This window comes from Ascaphus truei, chromosome 3 (assembly GCF_040206685.1).
Source record: "Ascaphus truei isolate aAscTru1 chromosome 3, aAscTru1.hap1, whole genome shotgun sequence".
NCBI lineage: Eukaryota > Metazoa > Chordata > Amphibia > Anura > Ascaphidae > Ascaphus > Ascaphus truei.
Genome location: NC_134485.1, coordinates 189,310,214 through 189,333,379, shown reverse-complemented (window position 1 = coordinate 189,333,379; position 23,166 = coordinate 189,310,214). Strand labels below are relative to the sequence as shown.

Genomic DNA, 23,166 nt, shown 5'->3' with positions numbered 1-23,166 from the left:
AGACACTGGTCTGTAGAGCAGGTCACGGATTGAAAAGTAAATTTGTGTGTCATCAGCATAGAGGTGATATTTGACCCCAAGAGATGTGATAAGGCCACCTGGAGAGAATGTGTAAAGAGAAAAGGTCCCCAGGCAGACCCCTAAAGTATGCCCACAGAGAGATTGAGGAGGAGGTGTTAGCAAATGAAACACTGACAATATTATTCAAAAGATAAAAGGAAAAGCAGGATAGAACTCTGTTACAGATACCAAGAGTATGGAGAACGTGAAGGAGAAGAGTGTGGGCCACAGTATCAAAGGCTGCAGAGAGGTCATGTAATATAAGCAGGGTGTAATGAGGTCATTAGTTAGTTTAGTGAGGACTGTTTCTGTGGAGTGAGCAGAGCAGAAACCAGATTGTAGAGGATCTAGTAGAGAATAGGAGGTAAGAAAATAGAGGATATGCGAGAATACAAGGCGTTTATAGAGGCAAAAGGCAGGAAGGAGACAGGATGTAATTAGAGAACCAGGTAAGGTCAAGCTTGGGCTTTTTGGGTAAAGGTGTAAATGTTCCATGCTTGAAGGAGGTGGGAAAGGTACCAGAGCTGAGGGAGAAGTTGAAAACTTGTGAGTATAGGGATTAGAGTGGGAGCAAGAGGTTTGAAGAGATGGGAGGGAATGGGATCAAGAGGGCAAGTAGTAGAGGGAGAGGAGGAGCAGCAACACTTGCAGAGTCAAGTAAGACAGGAGGAGAGTTGGGAAGATGTTTAGAATTTGAGTTGGATGCCTTAATGAATGGAATCCATCTTTGTCTTGAAATAGTCAGCAAAGACCTGAGGTGAAATGGAGGAAGAAAAACAGGTAACAGATGGTGGTCTGAGTGGGTTAGACGTGTGAGTGTTGATTAGTGAAGAAAGGTTTTTTTAGCCTAGGAGAGGACAGAGTTGAAACAGGATAGGATGCATTTGTAGTGAAGGACGTCTGCGGGAGTATGAGATTTCCTCCAGAGTTGTTAAGAGGAGTGAGCGCATATCATGTATGGCAGTTTAGCTAAGGTCTGGGGTTAGACAGGATGAGAACGGCGGAGAAAAAGAGGGGCATGTAGATGGAGAGGAAGATAGGGCAGAATTGTTAGTCATGACCAGGTTGTCAGAGTTTGTTTAGCAAAAGAGAGGGATTAGCGCAAAGTGCAGTCAATAGCCGGCAGATTAATGGAATGCAAGTCTCTGCAGAATCAAAGGATAGATGGAGGTCAAGAAGAGGAGTACTGGAAGAGAGAAAATGAAATTAAGTGATGGTTAGAGAGAGAAAAGCATGACATGGAAAATCAGGCAGAGAAATATTTTTTTGTGAAAACAAGGTACAGGTAGTGGCCATACTTGTGAGTTCTGGCTGCAGTCCATTGGCAAAGACCAAAAGAAGAGGTTAGGGAGAGAAAGCAGGAAGCCCAAGAGAGAAGGGGGTCATTAATAGGGCAGTTGAAGTCCCTAAGGAGAAGAGAAGTGGAGTCAGAGGAGAGAAAGGAGGAGAGCCAGGATTGAAAGTCCGAGAGAAAGACAGGAGGGGAATGAGTAGATGCAGGTGGGTGATAGGTGACCACCACCTGGAGAGGGAGAGGAGAAAAAAGCTGGTAGTGTGAGCCTTAAAGGAAGGAAAGGAAATCAGAGGAGGTGTAGGAAGGGTTCAGTAATGGCAGATTAAGGAGAGGAGCCACATGCCTCCACCCCTACCTTCAAGGCGTGGAGTGTGGGAGAAATAAAGGCCACCATAAGAGAGGGCAGTTTCCAATTCAGAGTCAGACTGAGTCTTGGTTATAGCAAAGAGAAGCAGAAATTAAGAGAAAAATAAGTCATGTACAGAGAGGAACGTGTGAAGCAAGGAAGGGGAGGGAGGTTGACAGGGGATGGGTATGCTGTTTGAGGGCTTTACACCGCAAGAAGTACAAGTTGGATGTGGGAGGCGAAGATGCAAATATGTAGAAATAAGACAGGGACCAGCATTGGGAGAGATATCACCAGAAGCAAGGAGGAGAAGCATTGGGAAAATAGAGCATGTGTAAGGGGGATTTGTAGGGGCGTGTTTTAGTGCAAGGTGTATTGTGGAGTGGTTTCAAAGGGTGCAGGTTGGAAAGGAGTTCAAGTGAACCGAGAAGTGGAGAAGGAAGGAGAGATGGAGATATATGAATGGATTTAGGGGAATAATGAGTATGGTAGAAATAAAAGTGTAGTTTGGTAAGAAGTGAGGTTAGAGAAAATATAAATAGTAGAGGAGGCATGGCAGTGGTACAGTGGCAGTTTAGTGTGGAGAACTGGTTGAGGACTGGACACTAAAAATGAAGATAGGATAAGAATAAAGAGCAAGATGTGAGAAATTAACAATGTATGACTGGTGATGCACTATAATGTTGATGGAGTGCTGTGTCTTCTTGAGCCTTTGATAGATGCCCTCCTTTCCAACTCAATCCAACTCCAGAATCCAATACCAATAGGTGTGCTGTTTTCCATGTCATGTTCTGTTTAAACTCTATATTTGTATGCCACTTAAAATAGGTCACTTGGATGATGGGATGCTGCATACCACCTGCAGATGCCGCTTCCCCTCTAAGTCTCTAAATATGTAGGCCTAAGAAGTCACCTGATCCCAATTAAGTTCTACCTAGACACAGGTCAATTAACACACGAGAGGCACAGAAGACAAATGTTATGTAAATTGTAATCAGACAGTCCTCATACTTACGTTAGCAGTTCAGTTTGCAGCATAGCAGATGTTAATTGCAAAAACAGGCGTTAACCAAGTTGGCAACACAGAATGATTCTGTTCAGCTTTTATTGTTCATAATCCTCAATAAGACAAATATGATACAAATCTCAGAATTTAATCAATATGTCCTGAAGCCAATATAAGTCAAGTATAGAATCAGATACTGATCTATAAAATTATCACACTACAACTTGTTGTAAAAACAACATTTTATATGGCATTAAAGCTGTGTTGATTTTTTCGGCACATTTTCTTTATGTTTCTAGGTGGCAGGGACACAGTATCTGCATAGCGTTGTCGGGCCAACAATAAATCGAATCTTTGAAGAGAAAAAGTATATCGAATTGGATCCCAGCAAGGTTGAAATTAAAGAAACTGGGTAAGTACAACTCATATTGCAAGTGAAATAATTTCAAATTAATTTTTATATTTATATAAAAATTGCCAGCTGAAATGGATGTGAAATCTATATTCTATTTTCTTCTCTATACGTGGATTGAAGGCATATTTTTATGCATGAATTATGAAATAATTCAAAACAGTTGGTCGAACCAAGACATTGGGTGCCATATTTATTAGCACTAATATGCCTAAAACACCCTCCACCACTGGAAGACACCTTCACTTGAAGATGTCTTCCACCACCTGGAGGTATCTTACGACATAGTACTGCTTACTAATTATAAGCCCGGCTGTGCATCCATTTTGTGTCTTTATAATACAAAAGAAAGACCTGTGTGTAAATGTATACTGTATCTTATTTGAATTGCCTCCATGTAAATCCCAGTTTTTGATATCAGTTATTTTTACGTCTTCAGAAATAAGATACTAAGTTAAATAACTGAAAGCTTGGACCGTGTGTGCTCATATCACCATTTCTCCACTTCCATCACTTGCATAGCAAAAGTCTGCTTTGCGTCATATGTGGACTTTCTAAAAGGATTTACAAATAAAGATTGGAAAAGGGTGGAGTCAAAACACTCTAGCTCTAAATATTAAAAATTAGTTTGGAAAACAGACAGGTCAGCCAATATTCTATAGCTTTAACTGCTAAATTAAATGCATAAATCATTTACAGTGGCAGGAAAAGTTTGTGAACGCCACTAATAATTACAGAAGTTCCATAGCTTTTTCATGATAGCTTTCTTGAATCAAAACCAGTCTTTTCTTAAATATCCAATAGGATTTATATTAACCAATTCCATGTCTTTTGAAACAAAATGATGACTTAATTAGACAAACAATTAGTAATTAAGAGTCAGGATATGTGCAAAAGTAGAACAGGCACCTATACCGACGGGGACAGGCAGACCAGCGGGCACCACGATGCAGGAAGAAAGTTTCTGAGGCCGGACTGTGCTGCATACAAAAACCTTTATTGAAAAATGGTTAAAAAGAGGAGGGGAGGCATACCCCTGCACCTCTAACGCGTTTCACCCTGCAATTGGGCTTTTTTTTTTTTTTTTAAAGCCCAATTGCAGGGTGAAACGCGTTAGAGGTGCAGGGGTATGCCTCCCCTCCTCTTTTTAACCATTTTTCAATAAAGGTTTTTGTATGCAGCACAGTCCGGCCTCAGAAACTTTCTTCCTGCATCGTGGTGCCCGCTGGTCTGCCTGTCCCCGTCGGTATAGGTGCCTGTTCTACTTTCCAAAACAGCAAAGGAGCACACAGAGCCAGGTGTATCGTGTAATACGTGAGTACTTTATTGCTGCTGTATGAGAGCTGCCCCAGGCATTCAGGGTCTTTATAGCTTAAGCTGATAGAGAGGTCTGGAGGGGTTTCAAGACTCCCCCTTACAACTCTCTATGCTACTGCTAGACCGTTTGCCATCTAGGGGTCAATATACATAGCCTCGAGCATGCATTCACCACATCACGTGACCTGGTCTCTTAAGCAGAAAGATTTTTATAACATTTAAAACAGTGGGTTAAAAGCTCTGTAGCATTGGTCAATTGGGGCTCCAACCCCAGTATTTTTTTGTTCTTATGTGCAAAAGTAAGTAAAACCCTGGTTTTATCAGATAAATTAAAGGGGATTGTCACGGGAGACCAGGACTCTTTCTCGGGATCAAGCAACAGACAGGACACAAAGATCAAATAAACGAGTGTTTATTTAGTCCGGAGTCAATAGACGCAACACAAAATCGCAACAGAGCTATACACACAACAAACAGGGAATCCGAGCAGTCCTAACTGTTTTGTGTCTTACCCAATGCAGCTTCCACTCTCGTGGGGGATCGGGAACTCCAGGCAGTGTTGGATGCAAGTCGCAGCAGAGTAACTTTAAATCTCCCTATAACAGGGTGGATTCCCTGTTGCATAGTGAGACAGGGAAATCCTGTCCACACAGACTGATACAGCACTGAGGAGGTTAATCCCAAAGGAGGCTATTTGGATGAATCTCCTCAGCTGACTCGTTAGTGGTATAAAAACCATCAGAGACTCACTACAGGGATCTCAGAATCGCAGCATAGCAACTTTAAATCTCCCACTCGGAGTAGCAAGCAGCCTCGGTTGTGGGTGTCTCTGGCACAACAAGAGTACACCGCTTAATTAATCAACACATTAGCCTCGGCAAGTTCTGTGAAGCAGAGATCAGCTGCCCTTTTTCTAGATTCCACGTCTCCATAGGAAATCATGGAGAATGGGGCAGAAACCAATCACAGCTCAGATGATGTCTGTTCGGCCAATCACAGTGTGAGGGCACACCTATGTTGGTAAATCCAGGTTGGGGTGTGACGGGGAGGTTGAGGGCAGACAGTACAAACCCACCAATAAGAACAGCGCCTACCTGCCCATGCTCTTAATGCTGACCTGCTATCTCTTGATGATTGTCTGGGCAGACAATGGCTCCGAGATAGGCCAGCCCATCTCCACTCTTCTTTGTCCTAAACACCCTCATGGAACCAGTAAAACCCGGATCTCTGGGCGTGCAGGCTGGGTAACTGTAGTACTAGCCTAGCATGCCCAGGGAACAAAGAAACACACAGTTACACAAGCACAAATACATTTCAAAGGACATAAAAGTTTACACATATACATGCACCTAATATATTTGGCCAGGTGAGCCACAATAGGGTGTATATTCAGGGCATCCCGGTATATTCATCCAGACAATAGGGCCATGGCTGGGCTTCATCTTTATTATAAGAGCGTCATTGCCCATATCGTCACAGGGGTAATTAGAATTTGGTGTTTAAATAATTAGGTAGATTTTCAGGGGTGATGAAGATGAAGCGAAAGTAGGTTATGCAGCAAGACAGTGATCCTAAACATACAAGCTGATCTACAAAAAAAGGGTGCAGAAGAAGAAATTTCGTGTTTTAGAATGGCCTAGTCAAAGTCCAGACCTAAACCCCATCGAAATATTGTGGCAGAACCTGAAGCGAGCTGTCCAAGCAAGGAAGCCTTCAAATGTCATTGAATTGAAGCAGTTCTGTAAAGAGGAATGGGCCAAAATTCCTCAAAACCGATGTGAGACACTGACCAGCACTTACAGGAAACAGTTAGTTGAAGTCATTGCTGCTCAAAGGGGCGCCACCAGGTACTGAATGTAAAGGTTCACATACTTTTTCATACTTTTGCATTGATTGTTGAATCATTTGTGGATAAATAAATGCTGTATCATGTTTTTGTGTCATTTGTTTGATCAGGTTATCTGTATCTATTATGAGGATTTAGATTAAGATCTAATACAATTTTAGGTTTGTGAAAATCCTAAGGAGTACACAAACGTTATCTTGCCACTGTGCATATCACCATCTTTCTTGAATCTCTGCTCCAATTTCCAAACAAACTATTTTAAACAGATGTTTTACTTCCTTTTCTAAGTCAGACCTAAAGCATGAGTTAAATGAAGATGATCTCAGTTAAAAAACAGATTGAAAACTTGGACTTGAACTCTACTTACCTCCTGATGTAACTCAGATATTACCAGGCTTACCCAGCTTTTGGATTTCTGAATCTTGGAACACATATTCATTTGACGAGAATAGAGTCATGAACTTAATGATAGCCATTTGCTGAATAACCAGGAGGCTAAAGAAAAATGGGACAGTTTTACTCTTGAAGACCATGCATTTTTTAGTAATATTAGAAAATAAGAGTGTTGAAAAAATATTTTTTCCTTTGCATAAAGCCTGCCACTGGGGTAAATGTAGCTTTATTTTTGATAATGTGTCTTTCTAGTCCAACACCAACATGCAGTTTATTTACAGAGAATAAACTGAGCCTGTGATCCATATTGCTCCATATTGCTCTATATTGAAATATAATCCTGTGGTTTCTCTATGCAGGTGCTCTGGCTTACACAGGATCCAAACAGAGAGTGAATTGATACAACAAAGTGCGCAATATCTCCTGCCATACTTGACAGACCTCCTTATATCGATAATAAAATCAGTACAGCTATGTCCAGCCACCATACGAGCCACATTCAGACAACTCTACAAGCGTGTGGAAGAACGGTTTCCAGAAAATAATCACATGGTTTGTACCACAAACACTCATACTTCATATATTCTAGGTTTAAAAAAATATACAAATAATAATTCCGTTTTTTACCTTTTAAATTTCACCGCCATTACTTTGGATCTACAGTAGGAGAGATTGCAAATTTCAAAGAAAACGTACATGGAATCTGAAGTCTACAGTATCTACATACTTTTTGTTTACTCATTTATTTTTGTTTCCAGTTTAAAAAGTAAAAGTTTTTAATTAAACAATAGTTCATGTTGCATAAATATTATTAATTATTTTTGTCAATAGTGCATATAGAAAGTTTTTTACGTGCTAAAAGAAAAAAAAGCATTTGATGTCTGTTAGCAATATTATTATTATTATATATATTTTTTTTTATAAGTCTCAAATCACATTGCAGACTGGTAAACAAATATATCAACTACTACCTAAATGTTTTTCAATTAAATATATATGTGAGAGAGATCTTGTGCCTACAAGTTATAGGTGCATGTATTAAAAGGTATACAGACTTAGTCTGCACTTCAAGCACCCCCTCGATAAGTATTAAACCAAGTCCATATAAATCCAGTATCAGACGCTGCTGCTGAGTACGTCCTTCCATCTTCTTAAAAATGTCTGCAATAAAACACAGCTCAAACACCTCCCATAGTGTCATAAATGTTAATATGTAGTTTTAATATTAGGAATAAGCCAAATCAGTACTCATAATAAAAAAGGGGATTTTGAAATGTATCACATCCAATGGTGTAAAATAGCTGAGTCTTTAAATATCTACAGTATTCTGTAGAGCAGTTTTGATTTATGTAGTTAATTAGTATTACAAGGCTTCCTGCTGTCATCAGGTCCCTTCCTTACTGGGCTATGCCCCTCGCCGGCATTCTCCCTTGCATGATTTTCTAGCTGACGTCTCCAGTAAACTTTGAGCAAGTGAAGTATCCTTTTAGATTAGTCAGCCATGTAGTCTCTTTTGCTTTTTTGTTACTAATGTGGCAGCTTGGAGGTAAAGCAAGCTTAAAAGGTTTTGCCTTTTTAAAAACTATTTGTGGCCTGTGGGTAGTATAGATTGCAAAGCCATGTCTCTCTGCAGAATTCCCCAATGTTTGTTAATATTTTTTGTCATTTTTGGAGCCATCTTATTATAGCTTGTAATAAATGGGATACACTCTTCATGTTTTACCACTTTACAGTCTTCTTTTTTAAATGTAATTGTATTTCTAGCTGTATTCACAGCATTCTCAATGTTTTTCTTTTTGTATTGTCTTTCAAAAATACCTTTTGTTTTAGATCTGTTGCTTGCTCATTGGAGGTCTTAATTTGAGAAAAATTTATTTTCAAACAGAGAAATTGACTCTGGGATATATTTTCGATCCATCTATGATCATGATGGCTTCAGGCCAATAAAGAAGTATTTTCATTGACGGGTTTGTAAAATGTCTTTGTGTGCATCTTTCTGTTTATCCACAATGAACAATACCAGATCTACAAGATCAATCTGGGTCCTATCACGTTTGAACGTGGAATGGAGATTCATAATGTTGGAATTCAGAACATTTTGGAAGTTCTCCAAATACTCGAGGCTTAATTAATCTAAACTGACTATCAAAACAAAAATAATGATGAGTCAGTATAAACAGAATTCCATCGAGAATAAGTCTTTTGAGATTCAGTGACAATCTCTTATTCCAAAACCTTTCTAATTGCTTGAACCCTTAATTGATGACCGATCACTGTATACAGCGTGGTCACGGCACACGTGACCCACATGCAGTGTGATTGCCAATTTACATTTTCATTGTATCCAAAACATGTGTTGTATCTCTCAAAAAAGATGGTAACTGAATTGCATATTTTTGCAGCAGGAAATCCAATTATTGTGTTACGTTAGGCTGCGCTTATAGTGCCATCGACGTTGCGTCAAAACAAATGCATTGCCGCTGCGTGTGCTTATAGTAAGCACAACGCGAAGGCTTGGTCGCGAACGCTAGAAGTAATCTCAATTTGATTTTTCCAGTGGCCATAGCCTGACGTCGCCGGCTCTATAAGCGTAGCCTTAGACGTTAAGGATTTGTGTTTGGGGTAGTTGCTGGATTTTGGGAGGTATTTGTGATGGTCCGTAGATACTTGTTCTTAGGGTTCCATCTTCTATTGTAATGGTGGTATCGAAGAAGGGTTTGTTGGTTTCTTAGTGTTCAAGAAGTTTCATGGATGGGTGCCTGTTGTTGAGATTCTGGGGGAATTACCTTTTGTCCAAATTATTAATACTATATATCCCCAATGTATTTGAAGTATACAAGCGGTTTGCTGCTACTTTGTTTGGGTAAATTTTCCTCTAGATTAGCCATGAAAATTTTAGCAAACTAAGGACCCATCAATGTGTCCATCATTTGAACATTGTGTTTGCTGTTGAATGTGAGGTTGTTGTGGGTTACTAAGAAATGGATAAGTTCGGCAATATATTTAGGGTGGATGTCATATGGTTGCCCTTTCGCTTGTAGTAATTTAACACAAGATTCTATTCCATCAGCATGTAGGATGTCGGTGTAAAGGGAATTTACATACATGGTAGCGAAGATTGTCTTAGGAAGTAAATGCTCAATAGTGTGTATTTTTTCAATTAAGTGAGTAATGTTTTAGATTTACTGTAGCTGGTTCTTTCTTTAACCAATGGTTTGAGGGTGCTTTCTGTCCTGATATTCATTTGTCTAGGGTGACAATTCCAGATACTATGGTGTATGGTTCTGTGGATTTATTGGATAATTCTCTGTAGTACTGTAAGTGTGATCTGCTAGTTGTCTGTTTGCTTCTAGGATATAGTCTTGATAATTTTGAATAACAACTGCACCCCAGGTACCTCCATGAGAGCCTTTGTGTGGGTACTGTAAAGGCTAACAGATCTTTTTTTGTTAAAATTTGTTTTCTAACATTTCCATGTACCTTTCTTACATATTTTATGTCTTGTTTTATATACTAGCCAGTATTAAATACTGCACTCCACAATTTGCCTTGGTTTTTTTTTTCATCTATAAACACTCCACACCCCCAAAATATATGAAGACATTAGTCTAAAGGAGCAATCCAAGCCATTAAAAAAAAAAATATATATATATATATATATATATATATATATATATATTCATTTTTTTAACATAGTATTGAAGCAGAGGGTCTCTGGAGCTGAATCCCATTAATTTCAGATCTGGGGGCCCCCTGCTTCCAGAGATACTTACCACCAAAGGGGGTGCCGCTATCTCTGCAGTTTTCAGCTTCCTCTTCACAGGAGCCAATAGGAAGCTGCACCTTATGACATCCCAGCTTGCTATTGGCTTGCAGGGCCCGGGAAGCTTTTAAATGCATACATATGGTGAACTATTGAGTGGCTACCGGCCACTACCCACCGAGTGGGTAAGTATCTCTGGAAGCAGGAGGTTCCCAGAGCTGAAATTAAGGGGGTTCCGCTTCGGAGACCCCCTTCAATTCTGTGTTTATTTAAAGGGGGGGGGAACCCTGCTTGGTTTGCCTCTTTAAAAAGGCAGTTCACTTTGTGTAACTCAAATCAATGAACAGTATAACATTAATCATAAACAAACTCAGAACCAGAAACCTACATTATTATTATTAAGCCTCTCCAGCAAGTTCACCCACGTAATTATTATCTCAGATTTGTACCAATTTCTTATTTTAAATGCATACCGTTCCAATAATGTCAGATAGTTAAATATAAGATACAGACAATGTTTCAAATAGTTTTTTGGAGCAAAGCAATTTTGAAGCAAAATTGACAACAAAAAGAGGCATTTTCAGCTTGATTAATGGTTGGTTAATATGCCACAGCACTTTGCCCCAGTTCTGTCCCAAGTACATGTGCAATATAAAACTAATACATGTATAAAATAAATAAACGTGTCCTTAAATGTTTCTTTTTTCAAATGCCACCTACCACCGACATTATGTAAAGCTCAAACCATTATTACTGTGTGTTTTCTTTTCAGAATGTGAAGTTTATTGCAGTAACCAGTTTCCTGTGTCTTCGCTTCTTTTCTCCTGCCATAATGTCTCCAAAACTATTTCATCTCAGAGAAAAGCATGCAGATGCTCGAACAAGCCGAACTTTGCTTCTCTTAGCCAAGGTAATGCAGCTTGTCACCAGAAACAATTGTTGTACAGTAGGGCCCCGCTTTTCGGCGATCCGCCGATACAGCGGTACCGAGAAGGGGGCCACCATGTCTGCGCATGCGCAGAAAGGCAAAGTCAGAGGTTGTACAGGGGTGCCGAGGTTGCGCATGTGCAGAACGGAGGTCGCGCATGCGCAGAAGGGGAATATGGCGGTTAGCGCATGTGCACAAGCCGAAAATCGCCGGTTCCGCTTTCCGGCGATTTTCACTTTGCGGCAGGCCCTTAGAATGGAACCCGCTGCATGCCCGGGGCCCGGCTGTACTTATTCTAAATGTTTTGATCATTTATTTCTTTATGTCTATCTTAATTTATATAGCACAATCCATGTACATAGCGCTTTATTTTATAGCAGGGATACACTTCATATAATAGGAACAAGCCCTTCATACATAAAAGTAGGCATTAAGAAAAGGTGTTCCTACCCCACAGAGCTTACAATCTAAGTGGTAATTAGGGAGAACTTAGAGACAGTAGGGGGGTGTTCTGGTAAGTGCGTCTGCAAGGGATCATGGTAAATGCGAATGAGAAGTATAGTATCAACCAACGGAGCTACCCAAATGGTTCATTAGAGGTCTGTTTTAAGAAGGGCCTTAAAGCTGGAGAGAGAAGGTGCTAGTCAGATATTGAGGGAAGAAGGGTATTCCAGAGATGTGGGGCAGTAAGTGAGAAAGGTTTTAGGCGGATGAGGGCTGTAGATATAAAAAAAAAAATTTAAAAAAGAGGTAGACAGAAACATCCTTGAGCAGAACACAAGAGTGTATAGTGAGAAATTATAAATTATATACGGGATTTAAAGAGGCAATCCAAGCGGCACTTAAAAAAAAAAATATATATATATATATATATATATATATATATGTATTTATACTTTATTAAAATCATCATCTAAAAAGACATGGATTGTTCTGAGAAATCCTTTTTCAGCTGTGTGCACTATGCATAACCAACCGGCTTGTTACTTGCAATAGTAAGAAATATAAATATATATGCATATATTATTGGAAAATAAAAATATGCAAGAGGTAAAATGAATGCAAAGACACAAGCTGGTGGACATGTAAAACCTTTCACAAACTGAACCATGTGCAAAACAAACAGGTGCAAATTGACTGAATTTTACTCTGTCGCTTTGCATCAGTGTACCAGCTCCTGTTTTGCTTCACTTGCGATTTTGGGAATAGTTATAGCAGAATTTAGGGGAAGCGATAGTAAGCACTATATTACAGTATAATGAGATGCATCATTTGGTCCAGTTTTCCCCTCGCTTTGCATGAGATAAACCTGCTAGGTCTCTTTTCTAAAAAATCTAGGCCAAATGGAAGAATGAACAAGCGTCTTACCTATGCCCCATATGCAAATGCAAATTTTTGCTCTGTATTGTGGACCCACAATTGCACTGTCGACACACATACTGCAGGATTTCAGTTTGCATTATTTTTGTCTTAGGCTATTCAGAATATAGGTAACATGGATGCTCCAGCAAGCAGAGCTAAGGAGTCTTGGATGGCTCCGTTGCAACCAACAATCCAACAGGGAGTGTCACAGTTGAAGGAGTTCATAATGCAACTTATAGATATTGAGGAAAAGGAAGGTAACATTTCCAGTTGTTTAATCATGCAATCCTGTTACAATGTGTGATTGTTCTATGGACTCAAATTGAAGTATGTGCACAGTACCGGGTGTTGTTATTTGCATTCTTATATTTTGCTGACCCTATCACTTTACAGCTGGGGTCTCAAACTCAGTCCTCATGGGCCACCAATAGGCCACGTTTTATGGATATCTCTGCTTCAGTAGTTTTTCTGTTACAGAGTTAGATCTACAAAAGGCGCTAAACCTGCAAAGCCTTACAGTCAAAGAAGGCCAGCTAATGATCTACAAAACAAAAGGCAAAGGTTACCTGTTGGCTTCTTCCTTTAAGAAACGTTTCCTATCATTAACTGTTGATGCCTTGAGTTTTGCCAAAACTCCATATTCTAAGGTACAGTATGGACAATTCAGTTGCAATGCCCAGTTCCAATTCTTTTTTTATGTATTTTTATATGAAATCAATAGTTACAATTCTTTTTCCTTGGGTAAAATCTACATCTGGTAATTATTGGTCCGCCTTATTACAACCTTGAACTTTTTTTTCAACTTTAAATCTTAAACTTGGCAGATTTGTTGATGCAGTTAAAAGGGAAAACTGACTCCCTGAGGTGCACAATTTGATCATTGTTAGTTTTTATTATAATTTTGTTGATTATGGCACAAACATATTCTCCAGTGCAGTACAATGTGGGGCTAAGGATAAGAACAAACCATAAAATACACACCACTTAAAATGTAATGAAACACAAGGTAAATAAGTTCCCTGCTCTGAGTAGTTTACAATGTTAGGGGGATGGCACACAGGCAGGCGGGTGTATAAGGCCACTTATCAGGGTATTAACTGTAGGCATGTCAGGAGGGTTCTGGATATAGCTCTTTATAGAGGTGGAATTTGAGGGAACTTATTAAACTGTGAATGTTGGGGGAAAGTCTGATGGTGCGGGAAAAGGACTCCCACAGGTCGAATGCCGTCCTGAAGAAGTTAGTGTAATTACGTTGAGCTAAGCCTCCCTGACTTTCTTTTGACCATCCCCAATTCTCAAGCTAATGCACATAGGGCACAGATGAAGATACTTCATTAGTGCATCACTACCATTGTTTCTACCCAACATGAATTGGTCCAATGGAAAACAAATGAATCTATAGATTTTTGTAACACTTTACAGTATATTATAAAATACTTTATTCAAATTGTTTTATTTTAACTAGAAATGTGGAACAATGCATATTGTTAATATAAATAAAATATTTTTCTTTCTATATTTTATCACATCAATGTGATTATAAACATTATATAACAAAGAAAATAGCATCATGTAAAACAGGCCTGCCCAACTCGTAAAGTGAGAAGGGCCAAACTGCTCCAAGGAAAAAACTTTTGGGCCGCACGGGTTAAATCATCATCATCATCATCATCATCTCTCCTCCAGCACCTCTCATCATCATCATCATCATCATCCTCATATCTCCCCCAGAACCCCTCACTATCAATCTTTACGATACTCCCCATCTATCTCTCATACCCCCATCTCTCCCCCTCACCCACACAATACCCCCCCTCCACATCAAACACACAATACCCCTCTCCACATCAAACACACAATACCCCCCTCCACATCAAACACACAATACCCCCCTCCACATCAAACATGCAATACCCCCCTCCACATCCCCCCAGCCCATTCCATGTCAGCATCCCCCCCCCACAAGTCAGCATCCCCCCATTCTCTCTTCCCTCAATATGACACTCTCTCCCCCTCCCCTTAATGACACTCTCTCCCCCTCCCCTCAATATGACTCTCCCCCTCCCCTCAATATGACACTCTCTCCCCAACCTGCAACTCACATCACACCCTCCCCCTGCAACTCACATCACTCTCCCCTCCCCCTGCAACTCACATCACTCTCTCCCCCCCCCTGCAACTCACATCAGTATCTCCCCCCTGCACCTCACATCACTCACTTCCCCCCTGCGCCTCACATCACTCTCTCCCCCCCCCTGCACCTCATATCACTCTCTTCCCCCCCAGGCCCCACACATGTCAGCAGCCCACCCCCCCCCCTCACATGTCAGCAGCCCATCCCCCCTCACATGTCAGCAGCCCACCCCCCCTCACATGTCAGCAGCCCACCCCCCCCTCACATGTCAGCAGCCCACCCCCCCTCACATGTCAGCAGCCCACCCCCCCTCACATGTCAGCAGCCCACCCACCCCTCACATGTCAGCAGCCCACCCCCCCTCACATGTCAGCAGCCCACCCCCCCCCCTCACATGTCAGCAGCCCACCCCCCCTCACATGTCAGCAGCCCACCCCCCCTCACATGTCAGCAGCCCACCCCCCACCAGCCCATTTTTCACACCCACCCCCCCAACCAGCCCGTTTTTCACACACACACACACACACACACACACACACACACACACACACACACACACACACACACACACACACACACACACACACACACACACACACACACACACACACACACACATACACACACACACACACACTTTCTCACAAACACACACTTTCTCACAAACACACACTTTCTCACACACACACACTTTCTCACAAACACACACTTTCACACACACACACACACACACACACACCTCTCTTAGATCAGCTCAGCACATCCTCTCCCCGGTACTAAGCCCCGCCCCCGGCATGCTCTCCCCGGCAGCCTGCTATTGAAGAAAAAAAAACACACGGCTGCTGCTGCCCCCGCGCACCGCAAAACCTGGGGACTGGGAGGGGGTTGGGAGGGAGAGGGATGGGGCTGGGAGGGAGAGGGAGGGAGAGGGAGAGGGAGGGGGGGATGAATCGCCGCCATTTTTTTAAACTTTTTTTTAAATTATTATTTATTTAATTAACTGGCGCCCGGCCAGAGCCGCACAAAGAGGCCAGACGGGCCGCATGCGGCCCGCGGGCCGTATGTTGTGCAGGCCTGATGTAAAATATAAATCTCATGTAATATTCTATTCTAGATAAACCTTGTGCAATAACCTTTACATCTCAGATTTAAATTGGAATGGAACCATATATATATATATATATATATTTCCAATTTAAATCTGAGATGTAAAGGTTATTGCACAATATATATATATATATATATATATATATATATATATATATATATATATATATATATTGATTTAAAATAATCTCAGCAGTAACTGAATTTTAAAATGGCTACATTAAAAGGTCCAGTTGCGTATAGCTGTTAAAAAATGAGAATGGGAGTGTCAGAGTTAAAAATAAAGCAATTCAGCTGTAAAAAAAAAATCTATAATAATCAATGGACACAGTTTCTGCTCTAAATAAAATTCTTAAAGCAAATCTTACTTTTTTTTTTAAATTGCAAACAAAGGAAGTTTTTCATTTCAACAGGGACCATGAAAAAGACCACCGTTTCCTCCACCCTTTCATCTCCCACTACTTATCAAGGTAATGGTGAGAGGTGGCATTTTCCCATGTAGGGGCCCTCTCAACCCAACTCAGAAGAGAATAGCCAAAGTAAAAGAAACCTGTCCCAAGTTGCAGTTATAAGTGCTATGGACCAAGGCAATGTTGAACCAACATTGATGCAAAGTACTTCATTTTGAAACTTTTCTCTTGTAACAAGGACTTTAGTCCAACTTGCCATATATACATAAATTTGCAATTTCTAATGTAAAAAGGATATATAGTACATATGTCTTTCACTCCTGTCTATTTGCAGGATTTTTTTTTTTTTTTTTTTGTAAATCGAATTTTCCGTAATATTTTGACTCCAAAGAATCTGCAGAAAATACAAGAAACGGTTTCTTATATTTGAGGCAACTGGGCAGCACGTCATTATCAGTTCATCAAACACACCTTTTTTTTCTGCTTCAAAATCGCTGTGGTACATGCCGCCCTCCCCCCCCCCACCCCACCCCCATGTTTAAATAGTTAAAAGAAGTTGGGGTGAGGTGCCTTAGGGCAAGGCGAGCAAGGTGGTTGCCTTTGACCCCGTGCCTTCGGAGGCCCCGCACTCCCTCCTCTTGTCTCCGCTAGGATTCAACTTCTGCCAGACAAGAGGGAGCGCGGGGGCCCCCAGGCCAACCCCAAGGTAAGGAGGTGTGTTTTGTGTGTGAAGATAGATAGATATTCTTACCTTCTCTGGAGCAGTCCTACTCCTGCACTGTCGCATTGTCATGGCGACCCGATGTAAAGTGACGCAACAATGTCACATAACGACGCATTGCCATGAAATCATGATGCCGCTATGTTGCAGGAGGAGGGCAGCACTTCAAGGATTCACGTGGCCTGACACAGTACTTCTACTGGTGGGGTGGGGGGGGCCTGCTGCCAGCTTGCGCCTTGGACCTGTGAAGGTCGGCCATGGGTATGACTTTTATTGGAGGGAACCTTTTAAATGATAGTTTAAGAAAACACAGGAAATTATGTACCCCTAATTACAATCAGCAATCCATTTATTATTATTTAAGTAATAATCCCAGAAGAACAGGGCATTACTGGCCAATAATGCCCTGTTCTGAGGGGATTATTACTATTATATGCTAAATGTAGGCTTATTTCATAAATAATAGACACTTTTGTATAGTTGTATAGATTTTTTTTATTAAAATAAAATGGTAAATACATTAAAGCACCTCTATATACACTTAAACTACAGCTATCTATATCCACACACTGCTGCCCCCTCTGTGTACACACATCCAAACTCTGCTGCTGCTACACACACACACACACACACACACAACAGCACCACACAAACTGCAGCTCTACACACACACACAAGCTGCTGCTACACTCAAACTATGCAGCTACACACACACACAAACTGCAGCTACACACACACTGCAGCTATACATACACACACAAACTGCAGCTACACACACAAACTGCAGCTACACACACACACACTAGATAGACAGAAACAGCAGCTACAAACAAACTCTGTAGACAGACACTTCATTTTCCAACTCTCCCTCAACCCTCTCCCTCCTCAACTCAAAATGAAACTCTGTTCACGGAGGAAGGGGGAGGGGTCACTGCCTGCTGCTGCTTCCTGACCAATCCCCAGCCCTGTCTGAGAGCTGTTCCTGCTTCCTGACCAATCCCATGCCCTGTCTCAGAGCTGTTCTGACAAAAGGACAAGCTGATTGGCTAGAAATAAACCCTTTGCAAGCAGTCATAAATTCCAGGCATTACTGAATGAATAATGCCCGCAATTTTAACCAATCAGAGAGCAGGGATTTCAATAATGCCCAGAATTTTACAGCTTTAGTCTATAATTCTCATTATATCATTTCTAATGTTAATGTAGAAAAAACAAATAGGTAGCGCTATATCCCACAGTGAGCTGGCAGCCTATGATATAACCCTGACCCCTTGTCAGGCTATGGAAGTGGAAAAAAAGTTATATCAGTGGCGCTCAACACTGTAATAATCAAAACAATTCTGATAGATAATATAAAATATACAACCAGAGCCACGTAAATCGCCCGTCCGAATGGCTCTGGTTGTATATTCTATATTATCTATCAGAATTGTTTTGATTATTACAGTGTTGAGCGCCACTGATATAACTTTTTTTCCATTTCTAATGTTAATGTTATCATTATGCATAAAAATCATTATTTGCCAGAAGCCTAAGTAATACCAGAATATATTTTGAGTGCTTGCTACAGCACAAAAAGGAAAAGTAATAATTGCAGTTATTGTAATAATACTTGCTTAAAAGCAACATTAAGCAGAAATGTTTTTCTTTTGCAAATGTTACATGCTTAATAAAATAAATGGATATGGCCCCCAATTAAAATATTGTGAAAGCATCTTCCCCATGATGGAGATGTTAGTCACATTAATTTAAATAAAATCGGCATAACGACTTACGGCCATAGCTGTAATGGCAATCGTAACTAAGAAGTCACACGGAAGGATGATGTCATTTAAAATCGCATCAGAGAACTATGAATATAGATCACAGTACATATTTACATATGGAATTGAAATCATAGCAATTCACAATTGGATAGTATCTCCTTGATTATCCAAATGACAAGTAGTACTTTCTAACCAGAAGGCATCCTGCTCTGATTTGTTACAGAGAAGTTCCTTTATTCCTCTATCAAGGATTCGAGCATTGGAAAAAGTAGAGGAGAAGAGCTTTGGCAATTCCAATATAATGCAAATTATCTACACAGATGACACAATGAACTTGGAGGCATTATATTTGCAGTGTAAGGTACTGATAGCTTCATCTTTTTTTTTAAATAGCTATATATATATATGAGAAAAAACACAGGCGCAAATAGTGATAAGTATATATATTTAAGACATTATTAATATATATTAAACCAAAATATTAAGCAACATAAAAGCTATGCACACATACTGAAGAATATTAACACTATTGCTCAATGGAATTGCATTATGCTGTAGTGCCACTTATGCTGGTAATTTCATCTCAAGAAATAGTAATGCCCACTTACTAAATGCAATGTGTTGTATGACCATGTTGCACAGAAGGCGTTTCAGGTATGGTCTAAACATTGGTTGTACAGTACACCTTAGAACTAGACGTTAGTCTAAGCAGACAGCCAAGCAATGCCTTACTAGGTGACACGGTCATGCTACAGTGCTATGGAAATGATTGGTTGTAAATATGACTTTTCATGTGGGTTTTAAAGATGGCAAGAGAGTTCCAGAGGGCAGTATGACAGATACATTTTAACAGGGACAGGACAGTAGACATGAGTGGGACAGAGAGAAGACCACCTTGTGAAGAGAGCAGGAGGCGAACAAGTACATTCAAATAACACTAATATTCCATTAAACACACATTTTTCTCTATCTTTAGTGTGTCAATGAACTAAATCAGTGGCTCTCTGCATTGAGAAAAGTCTGTGTAAACAACACAGATATGCTGTGCTCTTATCACCCCGGTGTGTTCAAAGGAGAGAAATGGAGCTGCTGCCACCAAAAGGATAAAGGAGGTATTACATCCAATGTAAACTTAGATTCTGGTACTACAAAACCATGCATACAGTATTTGTTTCAAAGAGGAATTGTGATGTGATGTATAAGTAAACCACATAATATAAACAAGCACTCAAAAAATGTAAAGTTATGGTAATTTCATTGCAAAATTAAACATTTGATCCATCCTGGGTCCATTATAAACATAAAAAGTTTAGGTGCTTTTCCCCTTTTTAGTACGCAGTAGTTACTTAGTAGTATTAGTAGTAGTAGAGTTTGTATTACAGTAGAGTCCTGATTATCCAGCCTTCGGTTATCTAACATCTGTGCATGTGCACTCCCCACGCACGCCTCGCTCCCACCGCTCGCTGCGTTACTCATTTCTTTAAGCAATAACTGTTAAATATTATGTACTGTATAAATAATCCTAATACATATGTGTATGTATGTATTATACAAAACTATACTGCATTTAATATATTATATATATTAAATACTTATACTGCATTAATATTTGATTTATTTCACGCCCCCATAATGTTTCCTGATTATCCAACATTTACAGTTATCCAAAATGGTCTCGGCCCGTTTAGGTTGGATAACCGAGACTCTACTGTATATGGATTTCAAGAGTGCACTAACCACTTTCCTTTAGATGTGTAAGTTACAGTAACATGTATGACTATACAACATGAATAATAATGCACATTATGCAATGCCATCAATATGTAGGGTTTGTCAGCTGTCCTGCATTTGTGGTGAATGTCCCAACTTGAGCTAATTTGAACAACGTCCTGAATTTCAAGACATCTTTGATTACTAAGTTTTCAACTAAGTTTACGAGAGAAGGAAGATCTACAGAAGGAAGAATGAGGGAAAAAAGAGAAAAAAAGGTTACATGACCTGTTCTCTATAAAGAGGCTTAAAAGTGGTGAATGAAGTGGGGGTAAAGTTTGCTAGCTATGTGCTACAACCTTGTAAGCCAAGTCAGATGCTGTTTTTCAGTGTTCTTACATCTTGTGTGAAAGGTACACTACCAGCCTGCCTGAATCGCTTTTAATGAGTCATTCTGTGCAAATTAAATTGTCTGTATGCTTTTTCTATATATTTATTTTAAGGAAGAGATACTTTAAAGCATTATTGTCAGATCTGGAGGTATTTCAACCCACAACCGGAACGCTGATAGCAGTGAGCTAAATCAGATGCTTCAGAGTACCGAGTTCCACAGCTTTACCTGGCTAGCCAGCTGCTACTGCACCTGTTTGCAATTAACCTAATAGATACACCCCTGGCTTTCTTTAAAGCCGAGTGCTTCCTAGTTGCCAGATCAATATGGCCCATCTCTATTGTTTCAGCCTCGTGGTCTGCATAACTAATCGTGTATTCTGATTCGGCATGTTCCTGACCTGTCTTGCTTCCTCCCTACCCTGACCAGTTGTGACCATGCCCAATTACCCAAATGTTCTTGCTTTATGCTTGCCCTTACCTCGGCCTGTTTTGACCTTGCTCCTGCTTTGCCCATTCTTCAGAACCGAATGGCTTTGCCCTCAGCTACTTCCAAATTATCTACAAGCTCAGTTGAACCTAAGATACCGCTGCCGGTAAAGTTTTTTTAAGGGATGGGCATCACCCGCAAAGTCTACTGACTGGCGAAGGCATGTCCTGGGCCTCCCCACTACTTAAACAGTACAATCCCGTTGGATATTGTGGCGGGCTTTATTCAATTAATGATCACTCTGTTTGACGACCCAAACCAAACCTAAAGTGCAGAAACCAGTTTATCCAAGCCTTCTTAAACTACAAAGGGATGTGGAAATTACTGTCCTATATATACGGCACTCTGGATTGAGAATGTCCCAATCTAGTAGATACTATAATTGGAACACTTGTTATCAAGCCCAAGTTACTAAAGAGACTTGGGCCATGAGTAGTTAAGACAATCAATGGTAGAGAGATATTTTATTCTTTGTTTCAAGCCTATCGCCATTCTGCAAACAATTCTGCTTCCCTGAAAGAATCTCTGCTCAAAGACACAAAGCTAAAATAAAAAGCAATGTCTTGTGCCCCCCACTGGGATAACTGGGATGTTTTTGATCAAATAAAGTCTTGCTTCCACACTGATCAATTTATTGCTCTATTAAACTGCTGCCAGGAGCCGAGATTCCAGTCGGCCGTATTTATTTCCTACTAGAACCGGAGCTTAAAAAGGTCTTACAGGAATACATTAGGAAATATTTGGAGAAATTATTAATCTATCTCCAGTGGGGGCACAATATTCTTCATATATAGAGTTCACTAGTGTCGACTACCAAGCCCTGAACCGAATTTAAGTGATAAATCCATAGCCATTAATTCCGGAGCTTCTAGAACAACTTCATTCGGCCCAAATATATTCAAAATTGAAAAGCCATGGAGTAATCTGTTCTGGATATGTACAGGGGATGAGTGGAAAATTGCCTTCTGTACCATTTATGAACATCAAGTACGATAATTACAGGTCATGCAATGCCGCTACCACGTTACAACCTTTGTGAACGATGTGTTCTGAGACCTGCTGGATCGGAAAACCAGGAAAAGCAGACATGTTTGGACCATACTGGAACAACAGTACCGTGTCAGCATAATTTTGATGCAAAACTGGTGAAATGTGAGGTGGAATATTTGGTTTCTTGTGATTTGTGATATCCCCTTAAAGTCTGCAAATGGATCAGAAAAAAAGTAAAAGCTGAACAAGAGTGGCAAGTTCTGACAGGCGCCACATGCACTCACCATTGTATAGGATTTGCCAACAATTAAGATTGATGACCTGGATGGCAGGAAGAAGGAGAGCACCGCTCCGAGAAAAAAAACAATGGGGAACCAGACAGGAATTGCTGATAAAAAGGCAGGTTTATTCTCAAAAAGTTTGTGGTAGAAATCCCTGGATTCCAGCGGTGCACAGCTTGGTAGATTCAAGAGACCAGCAAGGTGTAAGTTAAAAACAGAACTTTATTGATAGAACATGGTATATGGGGGGTAAAACTCTTATGCGTTTCGGACCTACAAAGTCCTTAATCATAGATCATATGATTAAGGACTTTGTAGGTCCGAAACGCGTAAGAGTTTTACCCCCCATATACCATGTTCTATCAATAAAGTTCTGTTTTTAACTTACACCTTGCTGGTCTCTTGAATCTACCAAGCTGTGCACCGCTGGAATCCAGGGA

At 40.3% G+C, this 23,166-nt stretch overlaps 1 protein-coding gene across 1 annotated transcript in view; it reads left to right on the top strand.

Moving 5' to 3' along the window:
* Window positions 1-23,166, top strand: part of LOC142489302 (ras GTPase-activating protein 4-like) — a 226,729-nt gene that overhangs the window by 193,770 nt on the left and 9,793 nt on the right. The window contains exons 13-19 of the mRNA XM_075589825.1: window positions 3,006-3,118; window positions 7,034-7,226; window positions 11,210-11,347; window positions 12,840-12,984; window positions 13,205-13,374; window positions 19,089-19,226; window positions 19,842-19,977. Coding sequence (XP_075445940.1) covers window positions 3,006-3,118; window positions 7,034-7,226; window positions 11,210-11,347; window positions 12,840-12,984; window positions 13,205-13,374; window positions 19,089-19,226; window positions 19,842-19,977 — 1,033 coding nt within the window. The remainder of the gene's footprint in view (window positions 1-3,005; window positions 3,119-7,033; window positions 7,227-11,209; window positions 11,348-12,839; window positions 12,985-13,204; window positions 13,375-19,088; window positions 19,227-19,841; window positions 19,978-23,166) is intronic.